The 16,876-nt window shown below is 46.0% G+C and overlaps 1 protein-coding gene across 3 annotated transcripts in view; it reads left to right on the top strand.

Moving 5' to 3' along the window:
• Window positions 1-16,876, top strand: part of MCC (MCC regulator of Wnt signaling pathway) — a 403,428-nt gene that overhangs the window by 327,442 nt on the left and 59,110 nt on the right. For all 3 annotated transcript variants that reach the window (XM_037032292.1, XM_037032291.1, XM_037032293.1), the window contains 2 exons: window positions 12,189-12,352; window positions 14,304-14,510. In XM_037032292.1, the coding sequence (XP_036888187.1) occupies window positions 12,189-12,352; window positions 14,304-14,510 (371 nt within the window). The remainder of the gene's footprint in view (window positions 1-12,188; window positions 12,353-14,303; window positions 14,511-16,876) is intronic.

Genomic DNA, 16,876 nt, shown 5'->3' with positions numbered 1-16,876 from the left:
CTAGTGATACCCTTGGATGGGAGCATTGGAGAATGAGTCGCATTTAAGGTACATTTAAACTGAGGGACAAGTGGGGACAAGGCAGGTGAAGAGCAGGAGGCAGGAGGAAAGTGCTGTGGGCACAGGCCCGCCCGGCCAGGGCCCCAAGGAGGGAAGGCCCTGGGGACAGCACGGAGGCTCTTTAGGGCTGCAGCAGAGGGCGTTCCCTGCGTGCGTGCATCGGAACTGGACGTCCGGCTCCTCTGATTCCGCTGCCATTTTCCAATTAAACTGCTTCAATCGGGAAGAAAGCTTCCATATATAAACACCATTATAGGAAATCATTAAAAAGCAGCCATTTCATTACAGTTGCTGTATCTGCAAACATGCATTCGCAACCCAGGGGTTTCCTTGAGCTGGATTTTATGTGCAAAATTTGCTGCCATCTGTTTGCTGATCTCCATTTAAGATAACAGGAGTAAGTCCAGCCTCTTCCTGGCATTAAAAACGTACTTTTGTCTTAATAACTGCGTCCATCAGAGCCAAGGGTGTCCCTTCAGCAAGCAGGCTCCTCCTGGTCACTGCTGTCAGGGCCTGGAGGAGGAAGCTGGCAATTTAGAAAGTGTTCTGACACCTGAGCGGTCAGAGAGAGGACAAAGGTCCCAGTAAGGTCTCATTTCATCTTAAAGTAAGTTGTGTTACCTCTGTTCAAACCTAGTCACACAATTGTTTGGAAAATAAAGGTAATTAAATGGACAAAGGCAAAGGTGGAAACTGTGGCTTGGGATTTTTGTTTTCTCAGTTTGGCCAAGAGTTCTAGTTAAAAGAGAAGTTGGAAATAATAGGTAGTGTGTGTTGCTCACTTATTTTGTGTCGAGCATGTACGTGCATCCTCATGTTTAATCCTCAGATTCGAAGGAGGCCTTGTAAAACTCCTCATTTATGAAGTTGGGATAACAGAGTTCGGAGGGGATAAGTCACTTGTCCAAGGCTGTACAGCTACACAATCCTTTGTGTTGTCACCGCTGTGTTTCTGTAGATGGCTTTGCTCTGTCTGATACGTCTGTGCTTGAACCATGAACCGCGCCAGTGGCTGGCATGCTTCACTCGCTGCGGTCCTTTGAGGTCTCCCGTGCTGACGGGGGAGTTTAGGGAGCAGCTGTGTGATCACAGCACCTGGCTAATAGCAGAGTGTTTGTTGTTGATCGAGATTCTGCAGATCTCAATCTTGGAAACAACACTCTTAGACTGAATGATCCTGGGTGCCGTAATGGAGCAGAGAGCACAGATGTGCACACACAGGCTCGCCGCATCATGCGTGTTTGCACATGTGCAGTGTCCTCACTAGCAGGCTGTTTGTTTTCCCTACTCTGTTAACAGAACAGCAAAGCTTGTCAGAAGCAGCTGTTTGTAAAACAAACAAAATCCCTGACCCGGTGGAACTTTGCACAGCCTGTGATGTGTTCTCCAGTATTTTGAGGTCTCTTCCAGTTTTAGGGGAGAAATTCTTACTTTTCTAGAATTTAGCAATGCTGAACCACTTATACCCTTAGGGCTAAAAGGAAGCATACGATGCCTTCCTTGCTGTTGCGATCATTTCGATGGAGATTTCCTCCTTATGAGCTGTTTTTGGAGGACAACCAAGGAAGAATTTACACATGAAACCTGGTTCTTTGGCGCTGCTGTGACTATGAAATATGTTTAACGTTAAAGCCAGATTTTTCCTGGCTTAATGGCCGATGAGCCTTAATGGCTTCAGGAAAAATGTTCCAAAGTGTCAAGCAGCCACTCCCAGTGGGGACAAGGGGGGTTGGGACTGGAAAAGACAGCCCTGCCTCCTCCAAAAAACGATTTCTGCAGACTCAGAGATAGTGTTTACAAAGGCAAGGCAGCCTGTCCAGAAAAAACTTGCTTTTCATTAGGAATGAGGTGGCAAGATGGTCATTCATCCCCCAGCAAAGAATGTTTAGATGAGAATCAGGTTGTTTGTAATCTGATTCTGAAACTTTGAGGAACCAGTCCACAGGTTGCAAAGGTTAGACTGGACTGAAAATGACACCCTGGCTCATTGACGTAGCAGGCCGAGCCCCCTGCTGCCTGTTCTCCCTTTTCCGTACTTCAGTCAGGCAACTGAATTTCTCCCACGGGACTCTCAGTGTTGGGAAGGAAGTCTTAGAAGTTTCGAACTTCGGCTCACCAGAGGGCTCTCTGGGCAACCCTGCTCTTTCTCCCGGGGAGCTGGGCCAGGCCCCGTGAGCCCTGTCTGCAAATGGAATCAGGGCTGAGGGACAGAGAAGTCCGCATAAAATCACTCCAGGACTGTCCTTGGAGCGAAACCAGACTTGGAGCAGGAAAGATCATTGTTCCACTTCACTTTCAGTTACTTTGGAATATTTCCCTCAAATTCAGTTCAGTTCAGTGCAGTTCAAAGAGACTTAGGCTGTAAGATAGGAATGGAAAGGCGTTGGTCCTCACCACATTTATTCAAAAGGAGTTCCCATAACCGTTGGCATTCAAGAACTCCTTTTCTGAGATATAACAAGCAGGCCTTATTTTCTAAACAGACTGTGTCTTCTCAGGTTAGTGACCTTTGAGAAGAATGGACAGAGGCGAGGCAGGGGCAGGTGACGGCGGGACCTCAGTGGGCAGTGAGGGGGCTGGAGCGTGCCCTTTGCATGTGCCTCTGGTTCTGCAGGACAGCTTCTCAGAGTTACAGGTCCAGAATCGCCTTCAAGGCCTTCCCCAGATTGCCAGATTGTACCCCTTCCGTACCTACAAAGGTTTCCTCATATCTTCTACAACACTGGGTATTTTCTTATTCTTAAAGCTATGCCGATTCAGGTGACTAAGAGTCAAATAAGAAAAATGATTATATGTGAACTTGAACTTTTCTTACATATGTGTTGTTGGAACCTTTCTTTCTAGAAGCAACTGCCAGAATGTTTATACCACAGAGGTCCCTGGTGGGGGTGGGTGGTGACTGGGAATTCTGTGGTGGGGCCGGGGCAGCTAGAGAGAGGTTGTGCTGAGGGGGTGGCAAGCAGCTGGGGTTCACAGCCTCCGGAGCAAGGTTTTGTGGCTGTCATGTTAGGTTATCTTTCTTGCACTTTCACGGTATCTAAGACCAAGTTTACTGTTGTAGAGAAACAAACTGTGCCAAAACTGCAAATTGACAACAGCAAAAATGAAGACAAATCTCCATCTGATAAGACTTGGCTTAGATAGAAGTCTTGAAAATGCAACCTCGTTTTCTTTGGGAAAGAAACACAGAATAGGCTCTTCCTCCCGGTGAGGTTGGGGCCTGGCGGGGTGGCATCTGGCAGCTCGCTCTTCTGGGCGGGATCCCCCTGATCTGTGCCTGCGTCCTGGGGATGACTTGGGTGTGGCAGTGACTCTTTCAGGAGAGCGTTTGTGTTTTTCGGAGCTGCACGGAGAATCTGAGCGTTGTAGCCATCTCTGAGTTAAATGTAGACGTGAGCATGTGCACACTATGTTAGACTTTCTCGCCTTGAATGATGAGGCATTTGTTTCCCCCTCAACTTCTTACTTTGAAAAACTTCAAACGTAAAAGATTGAACAAACCCCCTAAACCTTACTTTGTCTGGATTCACCAGTCGTTCACATTTTGCCACATGTGATTTTGCACACACTCAGACATTTTTTTTCTGGGCCATTTGAAAGTCAAGTCACACAGTTCACTAATGGAAATGCACAATATTTTCACAGCAACATGATAATATGTGGCAATATTCATACTCTTTGGACCCATTTATTTCATTTCTAGGAATTTCAGGGAAAATATCTATGATATGCTCCCAAAAATGATGGTTTCCAAATTTTGGTAGTCATAAAAATTATAATGTAAGAAATACTTGGGGGAAAAAAACACAATAATGGTATTACGTAAAGCATGATCCATGTCATAGAAAAAGATGTAGATAAATAGTTAAAATGCTAAAAGCAGCAAAATGAGGTTGGAGGATTATGGATCATTTTTATTTGCCTCTTTGAACTTTTCTGTTTAGCACCTTTATTTAGAATGAACATTTATTTTCTTTAATAAGAGCCCTTTAATAATGTTCTTAGAAAACATTCTTTCCTCTTGATCTCCCCCGGCCCCCTATTTAGCTCCATTTCTCACCTCCCCTAGGGTTCAAGGCCTGACCCAATTCTTCCACTCAGTGCCCCCTGCAGCCTCGCCCCACTTCTGTTTAGAATCCCTACCTGTTTATGTCTGCCTCTTTCTTCATTTTTCCAGGTTTATCAAAACCTGGCATACAACATTGAGCTTAAGGTGACATACAACATTGACATACAACATACAACATTGACATACAACATTGAGCTTAAGGTGTACAGCATAATGACTTGACATACATATATTGTAAAATGATTACCCACAATAAATTTAGTTAATATTTATCACCTCAAAAAAAAAAGTAACTTACATTGTGGCACCCCACCCTGAGTGTATCAGCTTGAGCCTCTTGAGAACAGGGACCTTCTCTTTTTAACCACAGTACCTTTGTCACAGCCAAGCACTTTAACTTAGACAGAACATTGTAGAAAAGTCCACATGCAGATTGCCCCACTGTTCCCACACTGTCTTCTGTTGCTCTTGTTTAATCTAGGATCCAGCAAAGCTCACACATTCTGTTAAGTTACCATGTGTCTTCACTCCCCTTTCATTCCTACCTTTCACAGTAACATTGACATTTTCAAGGAGGCCAGGTTAGTAGTTTTACACAAAGTCTCCTAATGTGGATGCTCTGGTTGTTTTTTTACTGTTAGATTTGAGGTTAACGTATTTCACAAGAATATACATGGGTGATGATGTGTCCTCCATACTGTGATGCAGCAGGAGGTTCATGTATCAGTTTGTTCGTTATTGGTGCTGTCGAGGTGTTTCTGAGCTATAATGCCATGGTCATTACCCTTTCGTCTTTGGCAGACACGGGCACTGTGTTCCTCACACGGGGTAACCTCAGTGGGTACTCTCCTTCCCTCTCAGGCCCTCTGGCCTTCTCCCACTCAGGCCTGGAAGTCAACTATTCTGTGCTATCATTTTATCATTTTCTATGTTGTTTTGTTCAGTTTTGCTTATTTTTCATTGGAGTTAGGGTCTTGGTGTACACAGAGTGGAAAGGATTGCTAAGGAGAGCACACCAGCCCTGCTCCAGTGGTTCAGTTGGTCGGAGCATCATCCATGCACCAGAAGGTTATGAGTTTGTTCCCCAGTCAAAGCACATACCTAGGTTATGGGTTCAATGCCTGGTTGAAGCGTGTATGGGAGGCAACCAATCAGTGTTTCTCTCTCTCTCCCTCCACTCCTCTTTTCTCTCAAACCAATAAACATATCCTTGGGTGAGGGTTTAAAAAAAAAGAAAGCGCCAGCCGTCTCGGCTGTTGCCTTAGAGCCACTGCAGGCTCTGAGCTGTGTCATCCCTGGGACAGCGCATCTGCCTCTCGCAGAACATCCGTGCGGATGCTGGGAGACTCTGCCACTCTTTCCTCCACTCGAGATGCTCCGTGAGGCTCTGCAGCAGGTGTGTCTTAGATTTGATGATACTTGGTCAGTGAGCAAGCTAACAAAAACTTGATACTTTTAAAAGCTGACTTACAGAAAGTCTTTGATTTCTTTTACACATTCAACTCATGTGGCCTTGACTGAGCGCCACTCCACACCCAGCGCTGAGTGTCTGGGAGCAAACACATGGCCAGATGACAGTCACAGCTCCCCAGGGCTGGGCTTGGGATGGTCACCATGTCAGTTAAGAAGTAATTATGGGCAAGGTGATGCCCCAAGGAAAGAAGTAAATATGAGACTATAGGAAATCAGGGGAGGCTTCTTGGAAAAGGAGATTTCAGGGAAAATCTTAAGAAGAGCCATTGTGAAGAGAACTAGGGGCTTCCAAACTAGCCGATATGTGAGCACCAGCTATGAAGTGAACATCAAGCCCAGGAGTATGAACATTGTGAACCATATTTTGAAGCAGATTTGTTCTTATAAATATGCACTGCGCAGAATTGGGTAAAGCAGGGGACGGTTTGTAACACCTAGCCCATTTAGTTATACTTTCATTTGTGATAGGGGTTTCATAGCAGGTTAAAAAACAAAACATTCTTTAAAAATGATTCAAGCCCTGGCTGATATGGTTCACTTGGTTGGAGCATCATCCCATAAACCAAGAGGTCGCAGGTTCAACTCTTGGTCAGGGCACATGCCTGGGTTGCAGGTTTGGTCCCTGGTCAGGGCATGTACAAAAGGCAACCAACCACTCAGTATTGTTCTCTCACTTCAGTGTTTCTCTCCCTCTCTCTTCCTCCCTTCCCCTCTCTCTAAAATCAGTAAGCATGTCCTTGGGTGAAGATAAAAAAGAAATTTTAAAATGATTCAAAATGAACCAATTCTGGTATAGTTATTTATTTTTAAATTTTTATTTATTGATTTTACAGAGAAAGGGAGAGAAAAAGAAAGAGAAACACTGATTTGTTGCTCCACTTATTTATGCCTTCAATGGTTGATTGTTGTATATGCCCTGATCGGGAATCAAACCCACAACCTTGGCGTATCAGAATGACGCTGTAACCAACTTAGCTACCCTGCCAGGGCCGCTATGGTTTATTGTGTGTAACTCCAGGGGTAGGCCTAGTTGACTCTGAGAGGAAAAGAGGAAAACCAGCCCACCAGGGTGTGTTTAACTGAGACAGAAGGCTTATTTGGTTTAATTTTCATAGCCAAGTACATGTCCAAAGTACGTGGGTCTACTCTTAAACAGCAACAGACGAACCCAAGGCTCTAGATTCTCATGAGAAGAATATAACCTGAGCAGTCTTTTCTCCAGCTCCTGTCAGAGTCTCACTAGGAAAAGTTACACTTAGAAAGCACAGCAAAAGCAGGCCAGCCAAGTCTGGGAGAGGCGGCCGCAAATGGCAGTGAGGGAAGTGCCCAAGCGTGGAGCACCGTGGCCAGGCCGAGTCCAAAGGGGCAGCTGCTGGCCTCTGCATGGACTGTCATCATGTATGGAGCAGGGCCCAGTGAGGCCAGACCTTCTAATTTAACAAGAATAGTCATAAATTCTAATGGTTTTTAAATGTTGGCAATTCATTTAAAAACTGTTAAAAAAAAGTGGGGGGGGGCGCTGTGCCAGCTATCAAACCTTGCCCTCCAAACAAATCATCTTGGCTGCAGGTGGCTCATTTGCATCCTCTGGTCGAAGGGAGATGTCCATTTCATTTATTCTTCTGTGTGCTCTCTTTCATCTCCATAGCAAATTAGACAAGTGGAAGGCAGGGTGCCAAGACTGAGCTTAGTCTTTCCAGAACTCCTTTTGCATTGTACTTTAATGGTCTACAGCTTAATTTTAATTGACGGTTTGTATAAGAAGAAAGCCTATGAAATCTGCATATGCGTGAAACTGGCTGAGGAGACTGGCAGTCCCGTTGCTTCACACCACATACGAGGCTATGTACCTAAATTCTTCTAGCGTCTATTGCTAAAAGCACACAGTCTCCCTTGTGAAACTGGAGTGCTTCCTCCTTCCTGACAGGAGATAATTCATTTTTGCTCTGGCTGCCAGGAAGCTCATGTCATGGCTAAGTGGAACAGTCAGCCCAACAGCTGTTCGCTTTTGTTTGCTCCCTCAGCCTCTCCCTGGGCCTAATCACTGTTTTCCTCTTTGTTTGATACATGCAACCTCAGACTCTTCTGTGGAGCGAGACATTAAGAACCTCTGTTAGAAGAATGTGTGTTTGATATGAATGGCGTCCTCTGTCTCTGGACGTGAAGCGGCACCAGTACCTTTCCTACATACAGCACAGCACAGCCAGGGTCTGCCTCGGGGTCCCACAGCCTCAGGGTCCCACAGCAAATGTGCCGTTCAGAGGCAATACGTACATCCACAGAGCTGTGCGACCAGCACCACTGTCTATTTCCAGAACTTCCTCACCCCCCCAAACAAACTCTGTATCCATTCAGCAGTATTGCCCCATTTCCCCATGTCCTTCAACCTACTGTGTCTCTATGAATTTGCCTGCTCTGGGTACCTAATGTAAGTGGAATCATACAATGTTTGTCTTTCTGTGACTGGCCTTTTTCACTTAGGTTAATGTCCTCAAGGTGCATGCCTGTGGTGGCATGTCTGAGTTGCCTTCCTTTTGAAGGCTGAATGCCGTTCCATCGTGTGTGTACCACATTTTGTCTGTCCATCCATCGATGGACGTTTTGGGCTATGTCCACCTTTTGGCTGTTGTGAATGATGCTGCTATAAACGTGGGTGTACAAGTATCTTTTTCAGTCCCACTTTCAGTCCTTTGGGGTACAGACTAGAAGTGGGCTTGCCACATCACGTGGGAGTCCCGTCTTTTCTGAAGCACGGCCTTACTGGTTTTCACAGCGGTTACACCATTTTTCATTCCCACCAACAGGGCACAATGGCTCATTTCTCTGCAGCCCTGCCAACACTTGCTATTTTCTGTTGTTTTTATAGAGTGGCCATCCTAATGAGTGTAGGTGATACCGCATTCCAGTTTTGATTTGTATGCAAGGCACCTTTTGTTCATTCCAGAACACACTTGATCCCTTGTCTCCACTCTTTTGCTCTTCTGACGCCTTCACTGGCACCTGTTACCCTTTGTAGACACTGCAGCCCCTCGGCCTTCAGCACTGACACTGTAGTCCGGAAGGGGCCGATTGTGCAGGCTGTTACAGGGCCAGGGAGGAGTTCAGGGTTTTTCTCAGTCTTTCTTTGGATGAATACCCCGCAGATTCTGAATGATAAACCCACCTGCATGGATCGGCACTGGTACCAGGTGGATGGTGATGAGTGCCGGGGGCTATGTGCCAACACTCCGTCAGGGGACCCAGAGTGTTCGCTTTGGCCGCTCGTCCACTTTGTTCTGTGAGGATCCAAACAGGGAACAGTGACAAAGGACATCCAAGTGCCATCTGATCATTTGTGGGGCTTGTATACAACCACAGTGCCGAACTCCTTGGACAACAGACTGGAGTGTGTGGGGTCATCATTCAACCTGTGTTTTACCCATGTGGCTTCCTAAGGCCAAAGAAAACATTTATATTCCTTCTTGGTTTGACAGCAAGATGCTCATTAGCGGTTTACAGGCCCTATGTTAATTCAAATACCCTCCTTAGTCCCCCTGTTTCTCTGTTCCGTACTTGGATCGTATTCTGTACAGTTGCTTTGCCCAGGGTGGTGGTGGTCAGCTGAGAGAGGGAACTGTGGCATGTGCCTTGCACAACTGCAAGCCTCTCAGAAGTCGAGAAGAGTGTCACTTATCTTTGTACCCCGCTGCAGGCCTCAGGCCAGGCTCAGCAGTGGTTTGGAGAATGAGAACGAAGTGTTCGTTGGATGCCCACACCTTCTTCCGGTTCTCTATGGCCCAGCATCCTCAGGACCCAGCCTGGCTCCACCTCCTCCTGAGAGCCCATCAGCAGCCGTGTGCGATGCGAGTGTTGCATGGGGGCGCTGTGCTGGGGGGTCCCCAGGGAATGGCCGAACAGAGCGTCTTTCCTTCTCATCCTCCTCATAATCACTTAATAATGCAAGTACGGTACTTCAGGGGGGTGTGTTAACTTTAATTCAGGGTCCCCGGAAAAACCTTGTACCTCGAGGTACATGAGCATTCCAAGAAACTTCTCCAGCTATTGTGCTGGAATTAAGTATGCTCTGGAAATAGTTCCACTGGCATCTGGGGTCGCCAAGCAGTGCTGCTCTGGCCCTGGCCCCCCTTGCCGGGGGCTGGGGGTCGGTACCTGCCTTCCATCTCCAGAAGGCCTTCTTCCTGAATCCTTATTAACTCAGGGCATAATCCGTCACAAGGACAAAAAGCATAAGGTTGCTATAAAACATGCTGCTATGGACAGAGTCTGTGCCTCTAGTCTTGCCGTCTCTTAAACACATAATGATGTGACATTTATATTTGTTCAGTTAGAATGATTATTGATTGCCTACAGTATTTGGAGATACAGTGGTAAGGAACATCACAGTCCCTTCTTTCGTGGAGCTTACATTTTACCAGAGAAGAAATAATAAGCACATAAGTCAGATCAAATAGTGATTGATGCTGTGAAGCATAATAGGGCAGGGACTGTGCACAGAGAAGAGATGAAATCCACCCTTTAAATAGGGAAGGGCTTGGGGAGAAGCTGGCACTTGAGATACAACTGAATGATAAGTGGAGATTAGGGTAGAAATCAGTCTTAGCACAGGAAGCAGCCAAGGAAAAGGAAGCCCTGGGGCAGACAGCAGATCGGCAAGTTCCAAGGATGGAGAGAAGGCCAGGAGTATGAACAGAGAACAGTGAGCGGGGGGAAGGTGGACGGATGAAGCCAGGACAAGATCAGTGGGTCTCACCCAGACTGCACATGATTATCTGAGGAACTTTGAGGAACTTTGTCTCAGTGGCCAAGCCCCACCCCCAGAGATTGTGATTTAATTGGTCTAGGGTGGAGCCTGGACATTGGAATTTTATAAAAGTTCCCCAGGGAATTGCACTGTGCAGCCTGGGTTGAGATCACCAGTCTTCATCATGCAGAGTCTTATAGACTCTGGTAGGGAGTTTGGACTTTGGCTTTGTACGGTCATTCAACTAATCGATGCTTCAAACTGGAGGAGTAACATGATCTGACATGTCCTTGAGAGGGTCGCTCTGGGCGCAGGTGGTTCAGTTGAGACGTGATGGTGGGTCAGACTACGGCCATATCAGTAAAGATGGTATGAAGAGGTCGCTTTGGGGATACTTTCTGGAGGTTGCAATATCAAGATGGACCCGGCTTATGAATGTGAGGCAAAAGGACATCAAGGGTTGCCTAAGCGGTGACCTGACTCCGTTCAGGTGGTAGGTGGTGGTGCCATCACAGAGCTGCGAGAGAAACAGGTGTGATCGGACGGGGACTAACTGGGTATACTGATTGCAGTTAAAGCTTCAGGCTGTCTTCTCTCTACACTTAGGTAATGTACATACAGACAACCAAATAAGATCAAAATATTCTGGTAAATCCTGTTTCTGTAGGGCTGAGTTTTCTTGAAGTTTCCCAAAGGTAAGCATCGAAAGCAATTGACCATTTTAATTTTACTACATGGAACCTGTGATGAGAAGGGAGGAGGAGTGAAGAAGGGAAACTGGAGCCTTCGAGCTTCTTTCACGCGGGAATCAGGCGGGATGTAGGGGAAGGATGTGCTTTGAGAGGTGGCGTGTAGGCAACCCCTGTCTTGCTACAAGAGTTGAATGGCATGGTGATGCATAGAATTCAGAATAACAGGTTATTTGTACAATGTGTGACATGAAAGGCGTTTGTTTCCAGCAAAATTAACTTCTAAGATGTGTCTAGCTCACATTAAGATTATAATTCTTAATTTGACCCTGGACATCCAGCAGTGACAAAGAACCCAGATTTTTTAGTCAGAATCAAGTTATTAGAATTGCTTACAAGACATTTGCAGAGAGAACAATATGTAATTTGTTAGGGCAGTTTGTTTTTCCTGGTGGAAGAAATCAGTTAAATTGTAACAGTAGTGCATGCTGACTGGTTATATCAGGAAAAAGTCCTAATTATAAGCTTAGTGAGGGCAAGGGCTGTGTCTTACACAGCTTCCATTTATTAAAGTGCCTAGTGTCTCTGCTAACTCTGGGCTTCTTTGTCTTGTTGGCTTAGTAAAAGTACAAGATCGTTTTGTGCTGACACTCTTGCTGGAGTCAGTGCTTGTCTGAATAGCTGAGCAGGGAGGTTGACCAGAAGTCTTCTGAAGCCCTACCAGCCCCTTGGGAGGGAGGTGGGGAACACTGGGCTGGGGTGGGGCGGGGGCAGGGCTGGGAATATAAGACAGAAAACTGTACTTGAACAAGAACTAAATAAAAATTAAAAAAGAAAAAAATTTTAAATAAATAAAATATATTAAAAAAAATAAAGAAACTCAAGTTGTGGCTGCCTTTAAGTGAAAGCCAGGAGAATTCAGCCTGGCATGCTTATGTAGAAATGACCTTGGTCTTAAACCACTTAAAGGTTTTACAGCAGCTCCAAGCCTCAGAGGAATGCCAGCAGCCTGAGATTAGGCTGCCCCTCGTTAAACTTTGAAATTTCTAGCTCTATTGCCATTTTGTTTTCCTGGAATGGATTTTTCATGGGCAGCGAAAGGAAGAGCGTTCATTGCCCACCTGCCTGCCTCACTCCTTTGCCACGTTCACCCCAGATAACTGCAGCGACCTGAACTCGGAGCTGCAGCGGGTGCTGACGGGGCTGGAGAACGTCGTCTGCTGCCGGAAGAAGAGCAGCTGCAGCCTGTCTGTGGCCGAAGTGGACAGGCACATCGAGCAGCTCACCACGGCCAGCGAGCACTGCGACCTAGCCATTAAGGTAACCCCGCCTCTGTGTGGCTCCTGGAGGTCACGTGGGGGCAATGGTCAGATCGCTCCCTTTTGAAGTGTGGTTACCTCAAATGCCTGTTAAGAATGAGTGTTTCTAAGAAACCCATATTTACAGACTGGGCCACCAGACAGAAGGCAGCACCCATAAATTTTTGCTGGGCTGAGTTACATTAGAAAAAGTCATTATATCAACAGCCAAGATCACCTTAGCAGCAAAAATGACAATTTTCTTGGAAACTCTCAGACTGCTAGTACCGAACCACACCATTTTAGTGTGGTGCATCATATAGCCCAAAGATTAACATGGACATTTTATTCAGGCTTTATGGCCTCTAGAACATTACTTCAGGAGTTATCAATTCACAGCGCTACCGAGGGGGAAGTTCCGGGCCTCGGTGAGTCAGGTATCCCCGACACATTGATGCTGGGTCTCAACCATGCCTTTCACTCCTGTTCACATCACTTCTCAAGGAGGACAACAAGAGAAGGATTGGCTACAGCTGCACGAACTCATCATGAGCGATGGGAATGTGCAGTCCTGTTGATACGGGGCCTCTGGGATTTTTATATTACTTCACCACAGCTTAGTGACCTCAGCATAGCGAGGATTCAATCTGGAAAGCCTGGGATGGGGCTCTGAAAAGGGAAAATGTGATGTGTTACTTGAAAAATGTCTTAGGCCTCTAGGTCCAGGATTCTATCAACAGGAATCCTGGACTGCATGAGAGGGCGGTGGCGTCTCAAGGTGAACCGTGATTCATACTTAGAACACAGCTGGTTTTCCATCTTTATTTATCTCAATTATTAATACATCATTGATGTAGTTCGGGGAAGCAGCACTGGTGTTTCTTTGTCTGGAGTCTCCTAGGCCTTGTATTTAATTTTAATGTCAACTTGGGTACCAGCCCTGGCCTCAGCTTTGAGAGGGCAGGAGGAAACCAGGGACTTCGGCTGACCAGCAAGGGACAGAGCAGCTCCCAGATCTCGGAGGAAGGACAGAGCACAACAGGGGCGACGCAGCAGCACAGTTGAGCAACCACGAGGAACATCCCCTTACGTTTTTTGTTTTGTTTTGTCTCCAGACCTGTTTCTCATCCACACTCTTCACTGCCTTCTGCTCCCACGTACTGACCCTCCCTCCTCTTCCCTGTCACTGGGCTGCTGTGCTTCCTTTTCCGAAGGACAAGAAATGTGAATGAAGAGTTTCTGAAAGCAAGCAGAACGAGTTCCTCCTTTTTTCCTAATTTTCTGCACATTTCTTCTCCATTAATGCTATGTTTTAAATGAATTTTTAAAGACCCTCTAAGTAGTAAGATTCTGCTCTTTTGAGTTCATAGCTATTTTATTAATTAATTAGATCCCTGCTGTCTTAGAAACCTCCACAATGAGCTTCCTCTTTTCTGTGTCACTGAGGTTTGTTTTCATGTCTCACACCTTGCACCTCACTCAGTCACCCTCTGAATTCCCACGTGACACGGAAAGCCAGAGACGGTGACTTGGCCTCCTCTAGTGCCAAGCTGGAGCGGGGAGGCCTATAATTTAGGAAACTTCGAGTTAGATTTTGTGAGAAGTGTGCAGCCTCACATGTGCGTCACAGGATCTCTAACCGCCTTCTGTCTGCTGGTGTGTCGTCACCAACTCTGGAACGTGGACGAAGGAGATAAACATTGGTGTGGGCAGTTAGTGCCGGGGAGGAACCATGTGTTTCCTACTGTGGGGACTGCTGGAAACCCAGAGTAGGACCCAAGCGGGCAACACAGTCTGACTTGAAAATAGGGAGAGGAGGACTTGGGGTGTCCCTGTTCATGACTATGGTTCACTATGAAGAGGCTGTGGGACCCACTCCTCTGTGGACATGTGCCCCTGTCCAGCCTGTTTTCTTCCCCTTCCCTTTCTCCCAGCTCACTCATTCGGCCTGTTTTTGCGGCTCTGTTTTCTAGACAGTCGAGGAAATTGAGGGGGTCCTGGGCCGGGATCTGTATCCCAACCTGGCTGAGGAGCGGTGTCGTTGGGAGAAGGAGCTGGCTGGGCTGAGGGAAGAGAATGAGAGCCTGACGGCCATGCTGTGCAGCAAAGAGGAGGAGCTGAACAGGACCAAGGCCACCATGAACGCCATCCGGGAGGAGCGGGACCGGCTCCGGAGGAGGGTAAGCGTGCCAAGTCCAATGGGCCTGGGCCTGGGCCTCAGCCTCGGCCTCAGGAGCACAGGCCAAGAACAGCCAGCTTGCAGAGCCAAGATGACTGGGATGACAATTTTATGGCATTTGTAGCTTTGGGAATTGCCATCCCTTTTCTGGTTATGAAGTCATTTTTTAAAAGTCATTCTTGAAAGAAAAGTAATTTGAAAGTGCTGAGGTGTGGAGGAAAGATTTTTTTTAAAAAAAGCACTATTCTCCAGAATCGCAAATCTAAGTGGATGGTAAAATTATGTCAGCACAGTGATTCTCACACCATTCTCCTGAATATGCAGGTCTTCCCCAAGCTCAATGAAAATGGTTTTTTTTTAAGATCAACTAATAGTATTTTATAATTTGCAAAAATATATAGAATTTCCCCTCTGTAGTTTCTTTTATTAATTCTCTACATTTAGAGCATCTGCTCTCACCTATCTGTAGTGACTCTAATGAGAAGTGTCAGCTCTTTTAGTGCAGACTTATTAATTTTAAATAATCATATATGTGTATATCTGCATATGTATTTGTTTTGTGTATGTATGTATGTGTAATTCCTGGTACTCAGGCCAGTGCCCCGATGGCTCTGTTGCCTGAAGCAGTGTAAGAACCACTTTGTTCAGGAAATGTATCCATTACTAAAGGAGCTGATATTTCAGGATAGAAATGTTTGGCAGAATTGTTAAAAGCACTCAGTTTTCCAAAACCGGAGTGTTTTCCTTTGGAACCTACAAACACTTCTTTGCCTGGCTGTGAACTTGATCTGTGATTGGACTGGGGGAGAAGCAAGTTCTTCAGTCAGAAACAATTCCCTCTGAACTTCACTGTGGATTAGGAGACCTACTTTACTCTCTGTCTCACCCCTGGCGATACTGAAACGTACTTTCTAGTTCAGCTCTAACTGGTAATTTTGCACACGGATGAAGTGGGACCAGAGAGGAAAACAGCTCATCTGGGGATGTCATCATCCTTTGCCATTGTGCGCTCCCTCCCCACTTTCAAAGAGCACCTTGGAAATAAGTTGTTCTTCAAAAAGGTCAGCGTGTGTAGCTCATTGTGTTTTTAATCTACATGCAAGTTTTCTTAGTTACTGTTATGTGTGACTGCGAAGAAATTACTATTTTTGAACGTTATCAGCTCTTTTCCACACCTGTGGTTGATGGTATAATTAAAAGGCTGGCATCCCTACTGCTCAGATCTGAACTCCTGTGCATAAGAAGGTTGTTTCCAGTACCCAGCTGTATCCGGTGCCGTTCTCTCCACTTGCATCAGCAGGTGTAGATCATCCCAGTCAGCAAAGACTTTATCTGGACAAGCTGATGAAATTGCCTCCATGCTGAGGCCCCCACCACCTGTAATTTCCTGGAGTGAATTCCCTGATCATTATGACTAATGCCCTAATTAGGTGTGCTTGCTCTTTGCGTGCACATTCTGATGGTGCATGTTTTGTGAGGGAAATGTTGGTCTCAGGTGTAATTACATATTGTGGTTTAGAATAAATTTCCTCCCTTAACTTGAGTTACTAAAGCACAAGAGAGCCCTGGCTTGTGACCAGCAGAAGATAAAAAGCCAGCCCGCCTTCTTTGAGTATTTTTTCCAACTCTGGAAGTTGGTGTTAAAAGCTGAGTAGTTTGGTGACGAGTGGCACCTGGGCTCTGGAGCCTGGCCTCCCACGTCACTGTGCGTCTTTGGCAATTTACCGGACTTCTCTGTGCCTCAGTTTTCTCTTTCAGGAAGTGGGGGTGATACTAACACCCAATGCAGGAAAATTAGCTAATAAATCATAGCACGCTTAGGCAGCCCTTTTTCTGATCACACTTAAAAGGTAGTTTAAGTTTTGCAGTTAATACGGTTTTATATTAAATTTATATAATTTACATTTCAATTACCCCCAGATAAACATGTTGAAGAACTTGTATCTCTTCCTCAACTGGAAATCTTCTCAGGAACTTGTACACATACTCATGGATTGGATTTATTTCTCTTTATTTCAAGACAGTTGTGAGTCTCAGAGAATTTGCTAGATACCATTGAATGCCCGTTTACTATCCTTTAAATGCTGGGTGACCTCCACCCACCACCACTCCATTACATATCATTTCCCCGAGGAGGAATCTGGTTTTTTGTGGTTGGCGTCTCCTTCTTCATCAAGCGCAGCTCTGTGCAGTGACGGAGTTCGCTCTCACATCCCTCCTTGTGATGCCACAGGACACACGGGCTGGCCTGCCTTCGTGGCGGCTCTGAATCCACAGTCCATCAAAGTTGCCTGAAAAGCATTTGGGGCCATGTTTTTTTTTTTTCACTGCCCACATTTATTGTATAGAATTTGAGCTGACCAGATC

This window comes from Sturnira hondurensis, unplaced genomic scaffold (genome assembly GCF_014824575.4).
Source record: "Sturnira hondurensis isolate 20B ecotype Veracruz unplaced genomic scaffold, ASM1482457v3 Scaffold0021354, whole genome shotgun sequence".
Taxonomy (NCBI): domain Eukaryota; kingdom Metazoa; phylum Chordata; class Mammalia; order Chiroptera; family Phyllostomidae; genus Sturnira; species Sturnira hondurensis.
The sequence above is the reverse complement of the archived record's forward strand: the minus strand, read 5'-3'. Positions and strand labels throughout refer to the sequence as shown.